The sequence below is a fragment of the Podarcis pityusensis genome (assembly GCF_964106645.2).
Source record: "Podarcis pityusensis genome assembly, chromosome: 1".
Classification (NCBI taxonomy): Eukaryota; Metazoa; Chordata; class Lepidosauria; order Squamata; family Lacertidae; genus Podarcis; species Podarcis pityusensis.
In genome coordinates, this window is record NC_138028.1 from 23,604,333 (window position 1) to 23,621,337 (window position 17,005).

The 17,005-nt window shown below is 42.6% G+C and overlaps 1 protein-coding gene and 1 long non-coding RNA gene across 2 annotated transcripts; one reads left to right on the top strand and one right to left on the bottom strand.

The window, feature by feature from the left end:
- Positions 1-811: 811 nt before the first annotated feature.
- Positions 812-15,670, bottom strand: PSMC1 (proteasome 26S subunit, ATPase 1). The gene is made up of 11 exons (XM_080989070.1): positions 15,567-15,670; positions 14,732-14,785; positions 13,333-13,429; positions 12,132-12,256; positions 8,593-8,778; positions 6,997-7,125; positions 5,938-6,034; positions 4,265-4,454; positions 3,230-3,381; positions 2,398-2,552; positions 812-1,143 (listed from the first exon to the last, which is right to left on the bottom strand). The coding sequence occupies exons 1-11, from the start codon at positions 15,567-15,569 to the stop codon at positions 1,009-1,011; spliced, it is 1,323 nt and encodes a 440-aa protein (XP_080845196.1). The 5' UTR covers positions 15,570-15,670; the 3' UTR covers positions 812-1,008.
- On the top strand, positions 13,437-14,725 carry LOC308470452. The gene is made up of 3 exons (XR_013982429.1): positions 13,437-14,012; positions 14,294-14,536; positions 14,597-14,725. It is a non-coding gene; the product is annotated as an uncharacterized lncRNA (long non-coding RNA).
- Positions 15,671-17,005: the final 1,335 nt, after the last annotated feature.

A 17,005-nucleotide genomic window follows, 5' to 3' on the forward strand; every position in this document is an offset into this window, starting at 1 on the left:
CAGGCAGGAAGTGATGAAAGATGCAGGGTGTTCTGTTCAGCCCTCCAAGTCATCTTGCTTCTTCTAGTGCATCTTACTTCCACTGAGCATCTGTTACCACTAACTACTAACTGCTTATCTGGATGGATTTTCCAATAATGTGGGCTTTTGAAAGCAATCCCAGCAGAATGTTTTTCAACATTATTTCGGCATTCTTTCTCAGTCTCTGTGCAATCACATAAATGTCTGTGCAGCTAGGCTGGATTTTTGGCAGGCTTCCCACAACCACCCTTAAAAGCACATAGCAAAGGACATGGTTTCCCCACTCACGTTCTTTCCACTACAGTGGTAGCCTCCAAGCCTTGTTTTTTATTATTATCCAATTTCTACCCAGCACTTCCTTCAGATTCTCTTGCTAGAGTGTTTTTTTCTGTTGCAATTACCACAGTTAAGTACCCATTTCTTCAGCTTTTATCCTCCCTTTCTCTTTTACAGTTTTATCTGCCCCTCTCTTTTTGTACATTTAGTGCTGTTTCTTTCCTCAATCGCCTTTTTCTGCATCCCGACCTAGACTGGGTTTATGGCTCGGCATGGCGCTTTCCCCGTAAGTGCCTGTCCCGTGACAGCAAAAAACTTAACACCTGAAATTCTGGAGATTCATATTTGTGACTTAAGCTATTTACTTCTAGTTGCACACAGGACTAAATGTAACCAGCAGCCGTGGAAAAGTTATGGAGTCAATTGGTTTGCAGACCAAGAGGCAGGCAGACAGGCCAAGATACACATCAGAAACCATCATTGCTTAAAATCTTAACCCATTCATTCCAATCCATTTGGAAACCAAGGTTTTAATGGCAAATAAAGTGTTTAAAACTACAATGTGGAGGAATTCACTTAAACAATGCTTCAAGCAGCAAAAGCTTTTTCTCTCCGCCCAAGGCATTTAATTTCTCATGCTTTTCCTATACTCTGAAAGGAAGGTTCCAATAATTTCTCTTGCCCCAGGACAAACAAACAAAAGGTAAAAAGTTACAGATAGAGGCCCTCTGGGGTGCCTTCTTGTTTCTTATAAAGAACATTCTCTTTTGATTTTTTGAAGTCTTCGTTTGTTACTTTCATTCTCCGTTCCCGCAGAGCCATCAAGCCAGCTTCTGTGCAAATAGCCTGCCAGAGATGGAAGCCTCTGGTTAGAAAATTATGAATCTCACTTTTATTCAATGCAGTGAAAAAATAATTTTCAGTAAGCAATACTTGCAATATTGTCCAGCTAGGGCAGCAATCCTATGCATACTTACTTAGGAGTAAGCAGCACAGCACTGACTGAGACTTACTTTTAAATAAACCTGCACAAGATAACCTGCATAAGTCTGTTAAGGTTGGTTCATATCTTAACTAAACAAAAAGGCAATTGGACTGTAACACACAGTAATCTTTACATACTTTTTTTGGTTCCTTCCCTCTCCATACTCTGCTCTCGCAGAAGCAGAGCCCAATGAATCTTTTCAGCATTTGAGTGAAATGCCAAAATCGAAGTTTTTACAATGAAGTGTCATGGGTTTAAGCAAGAAAATGGAGGAGATATCTTGTGAGTCAGCCATGGTGCACCCACCAGTGAAAGACAAGGAAGCAAAACAGGCCAGAGCCTTTTCAACTCTGCATCTCATCTCTTATCAAGACATATGAGCAAGTGTCTCCATACCTCCCTGTCTGAGCATCATACTCAACTGCAGAGGTCCTCTTAGTTTTCCTGCATTCGGGGTTAGCACCCTTCCTATCAATTCCTCCAACCCGTGTCAATGCTGGCAATATTTCAGCTCTTGTTAAAGCATGCCTCATGAAACACCCTCAAGCCTTTTCTGTTGGTTAATGTTAGGAATTAATTAATGGGGCCCTTTTGATTATCAGTTGCATTTTATCTATCGTATTGTGATTTTAATGTTATATCATTTTAACTTGAACACTTGAGATGGATTACAATGAATGCAAGGCCTTAGCTGCTCCCTCCTTCCCCACGAAAGGCATTCTGCAAGTGTCACTGATTCCTACAAGCTTCTAGCAAAATTTTGGCAAAATATTCAAGCATTTCTTACCCTCATTTCATGAGTTTTGGCCCCTCATACCAAAGACAGGCCCACTTCCAAATATCAATGACTTTCTAACTCAGGAGGAGGCAAAATAGCTGACTAACATGGGAAATACTTCCATGACACGGGAAATTTGTTATCAGGCAAACTGGAAGATGCCAGTTCATATTTTTTTAAAAACTAACCCTTTCAAAAATCAAGAATGTTCAGGTAACAGTTCCTCTAAAATTTGATAAAAATAATGGTGTTTGTGAGAAGGGATGAAACATATGAGGAAAGGAGGCTGAGATGATTTACTGTTAAGAGGAGAAACTTCATTTATCAAGCATCTTACCTTAATATCTGCACCAGAAAGATCATCTTTAGCCATAATCAGCTCATCCAGTGTGACATCATCTGCCAAAGTCATTCTGCTGGTATGAATCTGAAAGATGCGCTTCTTTGTTTTTTCGTCGGGCAGAGGGAATTCAATCTTCCTATCAATACGTCCTGGTGATTGAAAAACAAAAACCAGGCAGCTTAGATTTTTACTGAGATGGAAGGATTTCCTTGGGTGGTGGCTTCACACTGTGACTAAACAGTTTACTTCTTTAAAAAAAGTTTTATCCAGCAAATGATGGCATGCCATCTGAAAAGAAAATAAGTGACTGCAGCATAAACAATTTTTGGCACTTTCTACTCCACAGCTAATATATTCCCCTGACTAACGGAGATAAGCATCCCCTGAGGTTAGATTTCATAAACTACATATTTCTCTTACATTTACACCCTGCCTTTCTTCCATGGAACTCAAGGTGGCCCATTGAGGGTTTCCAGGCCATCTCCCATCTAGGTACTGACCACACCCTGATTTGCTCAGCTCCAACAAGTTTGTTGTACTATTTGTCTTCAGACCATACCCTGGGATCTAGCATGCAGAACTGTAACTGCTCACATCCCTCATTTTTCATGCCTCCCTCTCCCCAGGTTCTAAATCTAGATTATGAGCCACTGAGGGAGAGGAACTTGCCCATTTTTGCTTGGATAAAAGTGTCATGTCCCGTAATAACATCAATAAAGAGTAAGCTACATAAAGGAAGCACTTAGCTTATTTATTGAGAAACTGCAACATAGTCAGTAGTCAAATGCAAAAAAAAAGTGGAAATAATTTGCAACACAATGATCACCTGGCCTGATTAAAGCTGGATCCAGTGTTTCTATTCTGTTAGTGGCCATGATCACTTTTACATCTCCACGTGAGTCGAACCCATCTAATTGGTTCAGCAGCTCCAGCATTGTTCGTTGGATTTCCCTTTCGCCCCCCGAATTTGAATCGTATCTTTGGAGGAGAGAATAACATCAAAGTAAGTTGCATGTAGCAGTCTCCACAGAAGATCGCATTTCCCTTTATCTCTAAATAAAAATCACTGAGCAATCACAGGCAAATAAGTTATGGCACAAGCAATGGCTACACAGAGATCTCCCCCAACCTCTTTTTTTAAATTTCCAAACCCAGCGGATGAGATACCCCATTCAGCTGGATGGATAAGAGACCGGACTCAAAACTGGTCTACAAATGGCACTGCTTTGCTTGAACTTGCTTGCTTGGCACCACATAGCTGCTGCAAGTCTTTTCTGTCCCTTCTCATTCCCCCTGCCCTCAGCTGAAATAGCACAAAAAGCCTTCAAGATGGGGAACAGGTGCTTTTACAATACCATCAGATTTCACACGCATAATTTGCTCTGTTTCAGCAACTTCTATCTGGTCTTCCTTTGAAATTTTAAGCGACTGGTTTAGCCTCCAGTAATTATTACAACAGGTCTTACAAATGGCTCAGTTAGAGTATAGTCTGAGAGTGCTCTTGGCACCTATATTACATGAGAAGTTAGCTTCATAGCATCTTCAAACTTACTCCTACAATGTGAGGTAGAATTTTTTTAAAAATGCAAGATGGGATTATCAGGATTATAGGCAACTTCTGGTTTAGGCACAGCCGAACTGACCAATGGATGCAGGGGTCCATAACGGAACCCTCGCATGAAACAAGGATTGGCTCTGTAGCTCTGTGAGCAAAAGCAACGTAACCTTTGGGGAGCGCAGAATGCAACACAGCTCCTGTGTCCCAACTCCTATCATTGATTGACTGGAAAGACAGGAAAAAATGAAACCAATTCATAGAATTGCATTTGTTACATCCCACATTAAAGCGACAACGTCCTACCTTTTGGTACCTATAGCATCGATTTCATCGATGAACACGATTGACGGGGCATGTTCCTCAGCCACTCGAAACAGTTCTCGAACAAGCTTTGGACCATCTCCCAGGTACTTCTGTATGAGTTCAGAACCAACCACTCTCAGGAAGGTGGCAGAGGTTTGGTTTGCGACTGCTTTGGCTAGTAATGTTTTACCTGTTTGATTTCCAAAACACAGTGGAATTTAGAGCTTGCAGAAACAGTGACTAATCTGCATTACAATGCTATGCATGCATGCAGTTTGGAACTATCCACAAGGTACCCATATTGTCTATGAGAAATTAACCTCTGAGGTTAGCCAGTGTGGTGTAGTGGTTAAGAGCGGTAGTCTCGTAATCTGGGGAACCCGGTTCGCGTCTCTGCTCCTCCACATGCAGCTGCTGGGTGACCTTGGGCCAGTCACACTTCTCTAAAGTCTCTCAGCCCCACTCACCTCACAGAGTGTTTGTTGTGGAGGAGGAAGGGAAAGGAGAATGTTAGCCGCTTTGAGACTCCTTAAAGGGAGTGAAAGGCGGGATATCAAATCCAAATTCTTCTTCTTCTTACAATTCAGCTACAGCCTTGGAAGTACCGTATTTTTCGCCCTATTGGACACACCTAGACTTTTTTGGGGGGGGGGATAAAGGGGAAAAAATTATTTCCCCCCGTACAGGCGCGGGGCTGGGGCGGGGGAAGCCCGAGCTTCCCTGGCCCCAGCCCCCAGAATGGGAGCCAGAGCTGCGCGCCCGGGAGCGCAGGCAGCTCCGCGGAACCCTTGGGAGCCCCGCGCAGAGCTTCCTGAAGCCTGGAGAGCAAGAGGCTCTCGCTCTCCAGGCTTCAGCGAAAGCCTGTATTCGCCCCATAGGACGCACACACATTTCCCCTTCATTTTTGGAGGGGAAAAAGTGCGTCCTATAAGGCGAAAAATACGGTACTTCAAAAAGGTTCCTACAACTTGAACTCATGCTTCCTGGGGGAGAGGTATGCTTTATATTTATATTTTGCTGGAAGCTGCCTAGAGTGGCTGGAGAAACCCAGCCAGATGGGTGGGGTATAAGTAATATAATAATAATAATAATAATAATAATAATAATAATAATATGCTTGACTGGAATGTTGGTGCAGAGAATGCAATTAAAGGAATGTCTGGAAAACATGGCCATATTTGATGAAGATGTTTTCTAAAAAAATAACAATATCAATACAAAAAAACCCAAATCAATACATAAATTATCCAAGTCAGTTTAAACCCAAAGGCAATATAAAATAAAAACTAATAAGTAGACAAAGAGCTGGAAAAACATTTTGCAAACTCAACTTACAAAGGCACAACCTGCCTTTAACCTGCCTTGGGCTTCCTTGCAGAAAAAGCTTTCCAGAATTTCAGCACTGCAGCAGAAAAGGCACTGTGCCTTGTGGAGCCAATCCAGCCTCCACAGAAGATGGCATTTTCAGCAGCACCTCATGGGTAAATATTAGCTTATCACATCCCACATTTCAGAACCACACTGTTATAAAGAACAATGCCAGAGATACTAGCAAGACCTTATTGCTCCAGCCTCCAGGCAGAATATCTATGAGCTGTGTACCAATCATGAGGTGCAGCCAGGAGTGTCAACATTTAGAGACATATAGAACCAGAATGACAGAAGAGTAGTACCTGTGCCAGGTGGTCCATACAGAATGACTCCTTTGGGTGGCTTGATACCCATCTCTTCATAATATTCAGGATGGGTCAAAGGGAGCTCCACAGACTCCTATAGGAAGAAGCAACAACATATCTATCTGTATATTAGCTCTTCCTAGCTGAAAAAAAAATCACAGACTGGGCAGTGAATTAATGATCAAAATTAGAATTTTCAAAAGTGAATGTTAACACTGAGTATTTTAAAGCAACAAATGCTGTTAACTCCAATGTTTCCGACAGACCCCAGTGTGATGAAAGAGCTGGAGTTTCAAGCTGAGAAACAAGAACCCTGAGAAACAGAGATTTGAAGCGTCACTGATCTTGGATAGTCCCAGGCAATTCTCTGTAAGCCTAATTCCTCTTATAGGATTAAAGTGCACAATTTCTTTGCAAGGTGCTATAATACATACATGAATGTTTTTCACCATCATCTGGGTCTCAAAGTGGCTTACAATGATAGAAACATGAAATATTACAATATAGAAAAACATTGCCACTCGTGCATGCGCAGCAGCTCTAAACCACGCTTCGTGCATGTGCAGAAGCGCAAACTGCTCTGCGCATGTGCGCAGATGCAGCGCTTTGCCCTGCATCCTTTTCGGCTAGTGGCTGGGGCTCTGGAACAGATCCCGGCCGCAAAACAAGGTATGACTGTAAACAGTATTTTTAAAAAATGAACAAGAATTAAAAACTGCAGAAATAAAATACGACTCGTTTTGAAAGGCTTGGGACAGAAAAAGATGATTTTTCAACAAACACTGAAAAACAGAACAGGAGGTTGCTTCATTTCAAGAGAATTGTAGTGGACTGGAGCCTCAGCACTACAATCACACTCTCAAGCCGCAGGGACATGTGGCACCATCAAGAGAGATCATTACCTGACCGCCTCTCTGCTAAGCAAAATACAGTTGAAGTTCCAGCAGTAGTTGCTGAGCAACAGAATCAAGTAAATACCAGCACTTTTTTTTATTACTTTTTTAAAAATTGTGACATCAGTGCTCCTTCTTTCATCAGTGCTGAAAGTATAAATACCTTAATTTCTTGAATCTGGTTATCTAAGCCTCCAATATCTGCATATGTCTCTTGAGGGGCTTTCTCCACCTTCATCACTGTCACTAAAGGATCTGTGTCATCCATGAGGACTCCTATCACAGCGTGGACCTAATCAAAACAGGCAGCAGCACCAATAAATAATATTGCATGTAATTCACTTGGGTCTGGGTTGGAGAGAAACAACACGCTTATCTGAGTGTTTGTCCCATTCCTAGCAAGGAGGCAAAGCATAAATGTCATTGACATAGGTCTGTGGGCCAGCTCGCTTGGTCAAAATCACCACCAGAAAAGGATGCCCAGGACCACCCCAAATCAGCAGCGACCTCTGCTGCTTCTGCCTGCTCCAAAGTACAGTGCTATCTGGCAGATCTCTACACCACAGCCAAAGTTTGTTTGTTTATTTATTTATAATAAACGTATTGGTCGCTTGTCACCCAAAGGCTGCATAAATACATTGTACCATAGAAAAAGAAGAGGGGAATCAAATAAAACATATGCCATATCGGGAAAACAAAAAATGAAACACCAGCCGCCAGTTACAGTAACAGAATACATTAGCAGCACACAAGCAAAAAAGTTCTCTGACTCGCTCGGAAGAGTCAACAGCAAACACAAGTACACATAAGCTACTGAGGCCAGGTTTTGGTTGCTGCATATTGGGCCCTAAACATGTCTACAAATACAAATGCATGCAAGAAGAATAGTGTGATCTAAGTTACGAACAGGTACAATTACAGCATTCCAGCAGTAACTTCAATGAAAATGTCAACTGAATTTCAGACGCTGCTGCCAAACTGCTGCAGCCCTATCGGTCAACAGGGCAAGTTTGCTACATATCCAATTAAGCATGGCTCAGGCTACATCATTACACCATGCTGCAACACCAGCGACAAAAATTAAAAGAAACTGGTATTGTCTGCCACTTTCCATTGACTAAGCTTTCCAAGGGAAGTGGCAGAGCAGATGACAGGTAATTATCCTCTCATGAAAATGATTTCACAGCTGATCAAAAGAGGCACTTTTCTTTTTGCTTTTCTTCATACCTTTCCATTCTAATCCAAAGAAGCAACAACCTGGCGCTGTTCAAATCAACAGGAATCTAGAATCTCATAACCAGCTGACCTCATGTGATCAGCTCTCTCTACACAGGGGTGTTTACTTTCTCTGTTGCCCTCCTCCGAGTTCTCCATTAAGTTTGAATCCTTTTCAAATTTGTCATGCCCAGACTACAGCAGGTAGTCAAAATGTGCATGGTGCAAACTCAAGACTGCAGCAGAGGGAAAGACAAGAACTAGCTCCATTTGGTTCCTTCTCTCTCTGAACTGTTTCTATTCCATTTTAAATATTGGTGCCTAAGTTTGTTTTCTTCTTTCCCCCTCAACCTTTTTTCCTTTTGTGCCATGTATTTTAGATTTTAGAAAACTGGCAAGCAGGGATTGTCTTACTTACTCCTGGCAGCTCTGGGAGATTTTTGAGCTTCAGAGTGGGGCACAATTTTTTAAGATAAATAAATATTAGTAAATGTTACGCACTTTCAGAGGCAGGCTACTCATCTTTAAATATGACAATAATTACCTTATGATTAAGCAGAACTGAACACCCTGGCTCCAGCAAATCCTTGTCTACAAAAGAGAGAATGCTGACATAGTGCTCTGATCCCACTGATGTAGACACGATAGCATGATTATCATCAATAATCTCCTCCAGTGTCCCTACAGACATCGGGGTCCCTCTCAGATCATCCACCTTTGATCTCTCTTCCTGCAAACAAAAATAAAATGTAAGTATGCATGGATTGACCATCACCCTGCCAACCTTCTATGTCTACAGTAGAGAAAGGACTGATAGGGCCACATTTGGTGGCAGTCCCTACCTGCAAACAAGGGCCTCAAGCTAATTCCATTATGTTAGAACAGAAAGTCTGCAAATAGGCAAGATAGCAAGAATGTAAAACTGACAATAGGTTCTGCTTAAGTTTGTGCTTCTTAAAGTCCTAAGTAATCAAGCTTGTTTTATGTCACCCTATCTTTACCTAGAGTAGGTGAGTCCTGAAGAAACGGAAATTGAGCAATTCTATGAAGACTTACAACACCTTATAGAAATGACACCAAAGAAGGATGTTCTTCTCATTATAGGGGATTGGAATGCTAAAGTAGGGAGTCAAGAGATAAAAGGAACAACTGGCAAGTTTGGCCTTGGAGTTCAAAACGAAGCAGGGCAAAGGCTAATAGAGTTCTGTCAAGAGAACAAGCTGGTCATCACAAACACCTTTTCCAACAACACAAGAGACGACTCTACACATGGACATCACCAGATGGGCAGCATCGAAATCAGATTGATTATATTATCTGCAGCCAAAGATGGAGAAGCTCTATACAGTCAGCAAAAACAAGACCTGAAGCTGACTGTGGCTCAGATCATCAGCTTCTTATAGCAAAATTCAAGCTTAAACTGAAGAAAGTAGGAAAAACCACTGGGCCGGTAAGATACAATCTAAGTCAAATCCCTTATGAATACACAGTGGAAGTGAGGAACAGGTTTAAGGATTTAGATTTGGTGGACAGAGTGCCTGAAGAACTATGGATGGAGGCTCGTAACATTATACAGGAGGCAGCAACTAAAACCATCCCAACAAAAAGGAAATGCAAGAAAGCAAAGTGGCTGTCCAACGAGGCCTTACAAATAGCGCGGGGGGGGGGGGGGGAAGGCAAGCAAAATGCGAGGGAGATAGTGAAAGATACAGGAAATGGAATGCAGATTTCCAAAGAATAGCAAAGAGAGACAAGAAGGCCTTCTTAAACGAGCAATGCAAAGAAATAGAGGAAAACAATAGAATGGGAAAAACCAGAGATCTGTTCAAGAAAATTGGAGATATGAAAGGAACATTTCGTACAAAGATTACCATAATAAAAGACAAAAGTGGAAAGGACCTAGCTGAAGCAGAAGACATCAAGAAGAGGTGGCAAGAATACACAGAGGAACTATACCAGAAAGAAATGGATATCTCGTATATCCCAGGTAGTGTGGTTGCTGACCTTGAGCCAGACATCCTGGAGAGTGAAGTCAAATGGGCCTTAGAAAGCACTGCTAATAACAAGGCCAGTGGAAGTGATGATATTCCAGCTGAACTATTTAAAATTTTAAAAGATGATGCTGTTAAGGTGCTACACTTAATATGCCAGCAAATTTGGAAAACTCAGCAGTGGCCAGAGGATTGGAGAAGATCAGTCTACATCCCAATCCCCAAGAAGGGCAGTGTCAAAGAATGCTCTAACTACCGCACAATTGCACTCATTTCACATGCTAGCAAGGTTATGCTTAAAATTCTACAAGGCAGGCTTAAGCAGTATGTGGACCGAGAACTCCCAGAAGTGCAAGCTGGATTTCGAAGGGGCAGAGGAACCAGAGACCAAATTGCAAACATGCGCTGGATTATGGAGAAAGCTAGAGAGTTCCAGAAAGACATCTACTTCTGCTTCATTGACTATGCAAAAGCCTTTGACTGTGCCGACCACAGCAAACTATGGCAAGTTCTTAAAGAAATGGGAGTGCCTGATCGCCTCATCTGTCTCCTGAGAAATCTCTATGTGGGACAAGAAGCTACAGTTAGATATGGATATGGAACAACTGATTGGTTCAAAATTGGGAAAGGAGTATGGCAAGGCTGTATATTGTCTCCCTGCTTATTTAACTTATATGCAGAATTCATCATGCGATAGGCTGGGCTGGATGAATCCCCAGCCGGAATTAAGATCGCCGGAAGAAATATCAACAACCTCAGATATGCAGATGATACAACCTTGATGGCAGAAAGTGAAGAGGAATTAAAGAACCTTTTAATGAGGGTGAAAGAGGAGAGAGCAAAATATGGTCTGAAGCTCAACATCAAAAAAACGAAGATCATGGCCACTGGTCCCATCACCTCCTGGCAAATAGAAGGGGAAGAAATGGAGGCAGTGAGAGATTTTACTTTCTTGGGCTCCATGATCACTGCAGATGGTGACAGCAGTCACGAAATTAAAAAGCAAAGACATCACCTTGCCAACAACGGTCCGTATAGTTAAAGCTATGGTTTTCCCAGTAGTGATGTATGGAAGTGAGAGCTGGACCATACAGAAGGCTGATCGCCGAAGAATTGATGCTTTTGAATTATGGTGCTGGAGGAGACTCTTGAGAGTCCCATGGACTGCAAGAAGATCAAACGCATCCATTCTTAAGGAAATCAGCCCTGAGTGGTCACTGGAAGGACAGATCGTGAAGCTGAGGCTCCAATACTTTGGCCACCTCATGAGAAGAGAAGACTCCCTGGAAAAGACCCTGATGCTGGGAAAGATGGAGGGCACAAGGAGAAGGGGACGACAGAGGACGAGATGGTTGGACAGTGTTCTCAAAGCTACAAACATGAGTCTGACCAAACTGTGGGAGGCAGTGGAAGACAGGAGTGCCTGGCGTGCTCTGGTCCATGGGGTCACGAAGAGTAGGACACGACTAAACGATTAAACAACAACAAAGGTGAGTCCTGTGCATCCTTCTCAATATAAATCTATATTGTATTGAGAACCTTGGATGTCATTTTAAATGGCTTTGTTTGTAAACCTTATAAATAGAAGAGCAAGCTAAAAATGTGATGCATTGGATTTTCCTTTCTTACTTTATCTTTATTTGCCAGACCAATAGCTACTATGGTATACTAAACTTGCAATGTAGTTTCTTTAACACACTACCTGAGAACACCTATAGGGCTTATTCTCTTATGCTTCTAACAGAAGAATGATTATTCTGCTTCATAGCATAGCTTGAGCCAATAGGACGAGGGAAAACTGTGGCCCTCCTAATGTTGCTGGACTACAGTGGATTTTCAAAGTGCAGAAATAACCCACGTCCATTTTGTTCTCTATATAATAAGCACAGTTTCAGAAACATGGCAAGGTCATTCACGATTCTGAACAATTTATTGTGGAACAAGATTTCCTCAGGCAACGCCTGTTCCACTAAATGAATAGAAGAGGCAGAAGGTGGAAAGTATACAAACAAATGGCTTGCGATACAGACTGGAGCAAGTTAATAACTGGAGATGGATAAGCAGAGAGAATCATTTGCCTCTCAACATATACCTCTTGCTTTTCTTCCAAAGGTTTCATCTGTTCCTGGTTCCTGATGAATTCTTCCTCCATCAAAAGGTAATCTTTTATTCTTTCCAATTTCAACAGTTTGAGTCTGCACTGGGTGTGAGGAGTTACTATAAAGAAAAAAGCAAAGAATAATTTTTTTCAAATTCTGGGGAGAACACTGGTATCTTCATTCTTTGGGATTGCCAACTAAATGGGATTTTTAAGCTCTTAAAATTTGCCTGGTTTTCCTGCTTTCTACCCTTAGCTACTACTTTCCTGTGAATGCAGGGGGAGCTATCTTATTCTGAACTGCAGTGAGAAGGAAGATTTCATGTCAAAACTCTTGTGTGGAGAGGTTATATGCCATTATAGAGGAGCCATTATTATTATTATTATGACTTATTTTTGAGGGATGAATGTGTTCATTATTTACTTACGTTCGTATATTGCCCAACATCTTAATGTTCTCACACAAACCCCATAAGAGATTTTAAAAACAAATAATCACAATAAAATTAGAAGAAATAAAACCAGGGGCAGCAAACCACATAAAACAGCATTAAAAAGCACTAAGAGCACAACTCTAACTATGTCTAACTCAGAAGTCCTACTGAATTTAGGACAGCAGCCTAAAATATTTAATTTCAAAGCAAAAGGATTATAACACAGGGTGCCAGGCAAGCCTCTCTGGAGAGGGAATTCCACAACCAGTACAGTACCACTGAAAATGCCCTCTCTCCAGTAATCACCCACCACCACACCTCATTTGGTGAGCACACTCAGAGAAAGGCCTTTGGAAATGACCTCAGAGTCAAGGTAGGTGTATTTGAAAGGTTGTTTTAATGTGGCTAAAATCTGCTCTGTGCTTCCAGTATTTGCACAGTAATCAGATTATAAAATAAATTCTAAAAGTTGAAAATGAATAGACACCTACAGGCTCAAAGTTCTGGACTCCATGACACAGTAGTAAGCAGATGTTACAAATATAAATGGTTGCTTCATGCCAAGTCAAACCGTTGATCCATCTAACTTTCACTCGGCTTGACAATAGCTTTCTGAAGTTTCAAGCAAAGAGGCCTCTTCTGGCCTTGCTATCTGAGCTTTATAAGCAGAGATGCCCAGGCCTGAACTGGGGCTCTTCTGTATGTAACACGTACTCTGTGATGGTCCCTTCCTGAAATATGCACAAACCAGCTGCGCTTACCCAGTGGGAGTTTGCTGGCAGCATCTGGTCCCTTTGTCTTCTTCTTCTTTTTCCCCACTCGAGTTGGAACTGGAGGCTCATATTTCTTCTTCTTATCCTTTTTTATTTCAAGAATCAGGTAGAAAGAGTCAAAATGGTGAAAGAATTGACCCCAATGAAACCTGTGCAAGAGTTAGCACTGCAGTGTGAAGAAATATGATTGCTGACCAGGGATGGAGACCCGTGGTCCTTCAGATATTGCTGAACTACTGCTTTCAAAATCTCTGACTACTAGTCAGGCTGGATAGGCTGATGAGATTTGGAGTGCCACATGTTTCCCCTGGCCTAGACCAGTACAAGGAGAAACACTGAAGCAACTCCAATCTGCAACTCTTACCAAAATCCTGGGAAGCAAATTATTAAAACACAGCTCTCTGATCAATAAACTACAACCACAGGTTCCTGTGTCCTACGTGACCTCCAAAGGTCCACTATAGACAATTTCAAGTCCAGCAAACAGGCTGAGATAACACATCCTCCTCCATGCTGCTGTGATTCTTGGCAACTGGAGCTAATGCTTCACATCTTAGTATGTATGGCCTTAGAAATCAAGATCCAGGTGGCTGGAGAAACATAGTGTGCCTCCGAAACAAATCAGAGCATACAATGCTCACAATTTGTCCAAGAGGACTGCTACAGTGGTGCCTCGCAAGACGAAATTAATCCGTTCCGCGAGTCTCTTCGTCTTGCGGTTTTTTCGTCTTGCGAAGCACGGCTATTAGCGGCTTAGCAGCTATTAACGGCTTAGCGGCTTTAAGAAAAAGGAAACAAATTCGCAAGAACTCGCAAGACGTTTCGTCTTGCGAAGCAAGCCCATAGGGAAATTCGTCTTGCGGAACGACTCAAAAAACGGAAAACTCTTTCGTCTAGCGAGTTTTTCGTCTTGCGAGGCATTCGTCTTGCGGGGCACCACTGTACTCAGTTGGCTCCAAACAATAGAAGGCACAAAATGAGATGTTTTAGTTATGCGGTTAGTAAGATTATTTAAATGCTGCTATGGAAAGGACAGAGGAAGTTTATGTTGGTGAAAAACGTGTGTTTAAAAGTTTCTGATTACAAACTCTTGATAATCATTGTAGTACTAATGGATTCTAGATTATTAAATTCAGTATTTTCCTGTGTGTCAATGTAACACAGCGGTGACTGATAATGTTTTATGATTAAGGCATTATCTATATGCAGCAAGTAAAGCCATCTACATCGCAAAAAAATGGGGATACTGTAGTACAAATTCAATTACACAATGATACACCCGAGGAAATGCTGCCCAATTAGCACAGAACAGAGTTTCTAAACAAAATTGTATTGCTGCATTTCTCAAGGAATTACAGCTGATAAAAACATTTTTACATTTTCTTACTTTGTCATCCTTCTTGCCACCTCCAGGACCATGTCCACCACTCTGACTTTGACCCTAACAATGGGAACAAACAGAAGATCAAATGGCATACTAAAAGTCAGTCTACTTCACATGTTTGAAATACAGTGGTACCTCGGGTTAAGTACTTAATTTGTTCTGGAGGTCTGTTCTTAACCTGAAACTGTTCTTAACCTGAAGCACCACTTTAGCTAATGGGGCCTCCTGGTGCTGCCACGCCGCTGGAGCAGGATTTCTGTTCTCATCCTGAAGCAAAGTTCTTAACCCGAGGTACTATTTCTGGGTTAGCGGAGTCTGTAACCTGAAGCGTCTGTAACCCGAGGTACCACTGTACTGTATAGATAGACGGGCAGGTGTTTGTGTGTGTGTTTTCCACACCAGAGACTGGCCTTGGCAGATGCGACTAGTGGCCACATAGGTCTCACTTTAGGCGTCACCACAACCGACGACCGCCAAGGCCGTCACAGCCTAACGCTTGACAGCGAGCTCCCAGAAGGGGCCCGGATACCTCCGCGACCATCTTCGCCGCCGCAGCCCGGGGGTGGTGGTGGAGTGGGCCCTCGAGGCCTTTAGCCCCGCTCTTCCTTGCTCTCTGGCCCGCCCCCCCCACCCGCACACCATCCACCCCGCCTCAGGTAGGGGGCGGGCCATGACACCGCATTAAATCTGCGAAGCCCATGCAGAGAGACGGAAGCGGCAGGACTCTGGTCCACCTCTCCCTCCTCCTCGCCACCTCTCGGTTTCTCCAGGGGAGGCCCAGCTGCGGCGCCCGCAGACCGAATACCCCGGACTCACCGGCCTCCCCAACCCGACTCACCATTCTGCTCACTCACAGCCGGCCGCCGGAAACTGAGCGGACCCCTGAAGCGGCGGAAGCGGAAGCGGGCTCGTTACGGGCCGCCGCGAGGACCAAAAAGCATGCGCGAAGCAAGAGCGAAGCCGATAGGGGGCGGAGCCAAGGATTGGCAGGAGCCTATCAAACAGAAGCCTCCGGGAAAAGGACGCCCGCTTGTTTCTATGGGAACGGGGGAAAGGGCGCCGTCGTAGATGTTTCGTTTCCCTGGGGGTGGAGGACGGGTTGTGTGTGTTGCAGTGTGCCCCCAAAGAGGGTATATTTAGAAAAGAAAAGAAAAATGCTTTAAATGAGTTGATCTTGGAAGGGACAGGAAACTTTCTGGAAGAGAGGGGTTGCAATGGAAAAGCTCTTGGCGTTGGTTTGGGAAGAGAAAGGGAATTAACATTTTGATAAATAAAGGATCGAAGGCATTCTGATTTATGTGCAAAAGTTTGTTTCGGTTTTTTTTAAAAAAGGATTTATGTTGAAGTGCATGTTCATATTAAACGTCCTGCTGATGATCTGAAGAAAAATGTGTGCGTGTTGCTGCCAGCACAGTTGAAGGCGATATGATTATAACATGCAATAGTTTTTTTTCTGATGCAAAGACAGGAGTAGCCTCAGATTTGAGTCGCTTTCCACGGCCCTGGAGCGAAGTGATCTCTGGTGGGTCCCCTCCTGCATTGGCGCCCACCACAGGGTGGGTGTGGAAAACATACACACAGTTTTAATTACATAAAATGCCTCATCTCGGAGCAACACTATATTAGGGGAAACTTGATAATTCAAATGGTGAATAATTTGCAGATATTATCTGCAGATATACCAGTAGGTTTAGAATTCTGTTAGACAGAGCTTTGAGGTTAAGGATAGGAGAGGCAGAGGGAACACTGCTTTCCTCCTCCTTTCCATGAGCGTGACCCATACACCTACCACCAATCCAGGGGATTGAAGAAATTCCTAGAACAGCAGGTATGCGAGGTCTCTGGGGAGAGGAAAGATGGAGAACAGTTGCACAAGCAGAAATCTTTGCACTGATGAAATATTTGCCTTAGTGCTATGTTAGTCACCAGGGGGCTCTAAAATTAGTTATACTCCCGGTGGAGTAAGGAGAAATAATTTGTCAAGCTTACTGAAATGTGTGTCCTTTAGCCTTCTGTGACACCAATGTTGATTCATACATTATAATATTTAATTCCTATTAGTTTTCTCTATTGCCTAGTTTTCTTAGTTGCTACTTAATTAAACCATTATTTTTCTTTTTAAGATTTATACCTTGTTTACCACAACTTGTCTTCCTAGGTTCTTCTTACAGTCTCCCATGGAATTTAAGGAGAAAATAATAATAGTAATTTTATTATTTGTATATATGAAAAACAAGCCTTTTTTGTCTGCTTTAAACCATGGGTAGGCAAACTAAG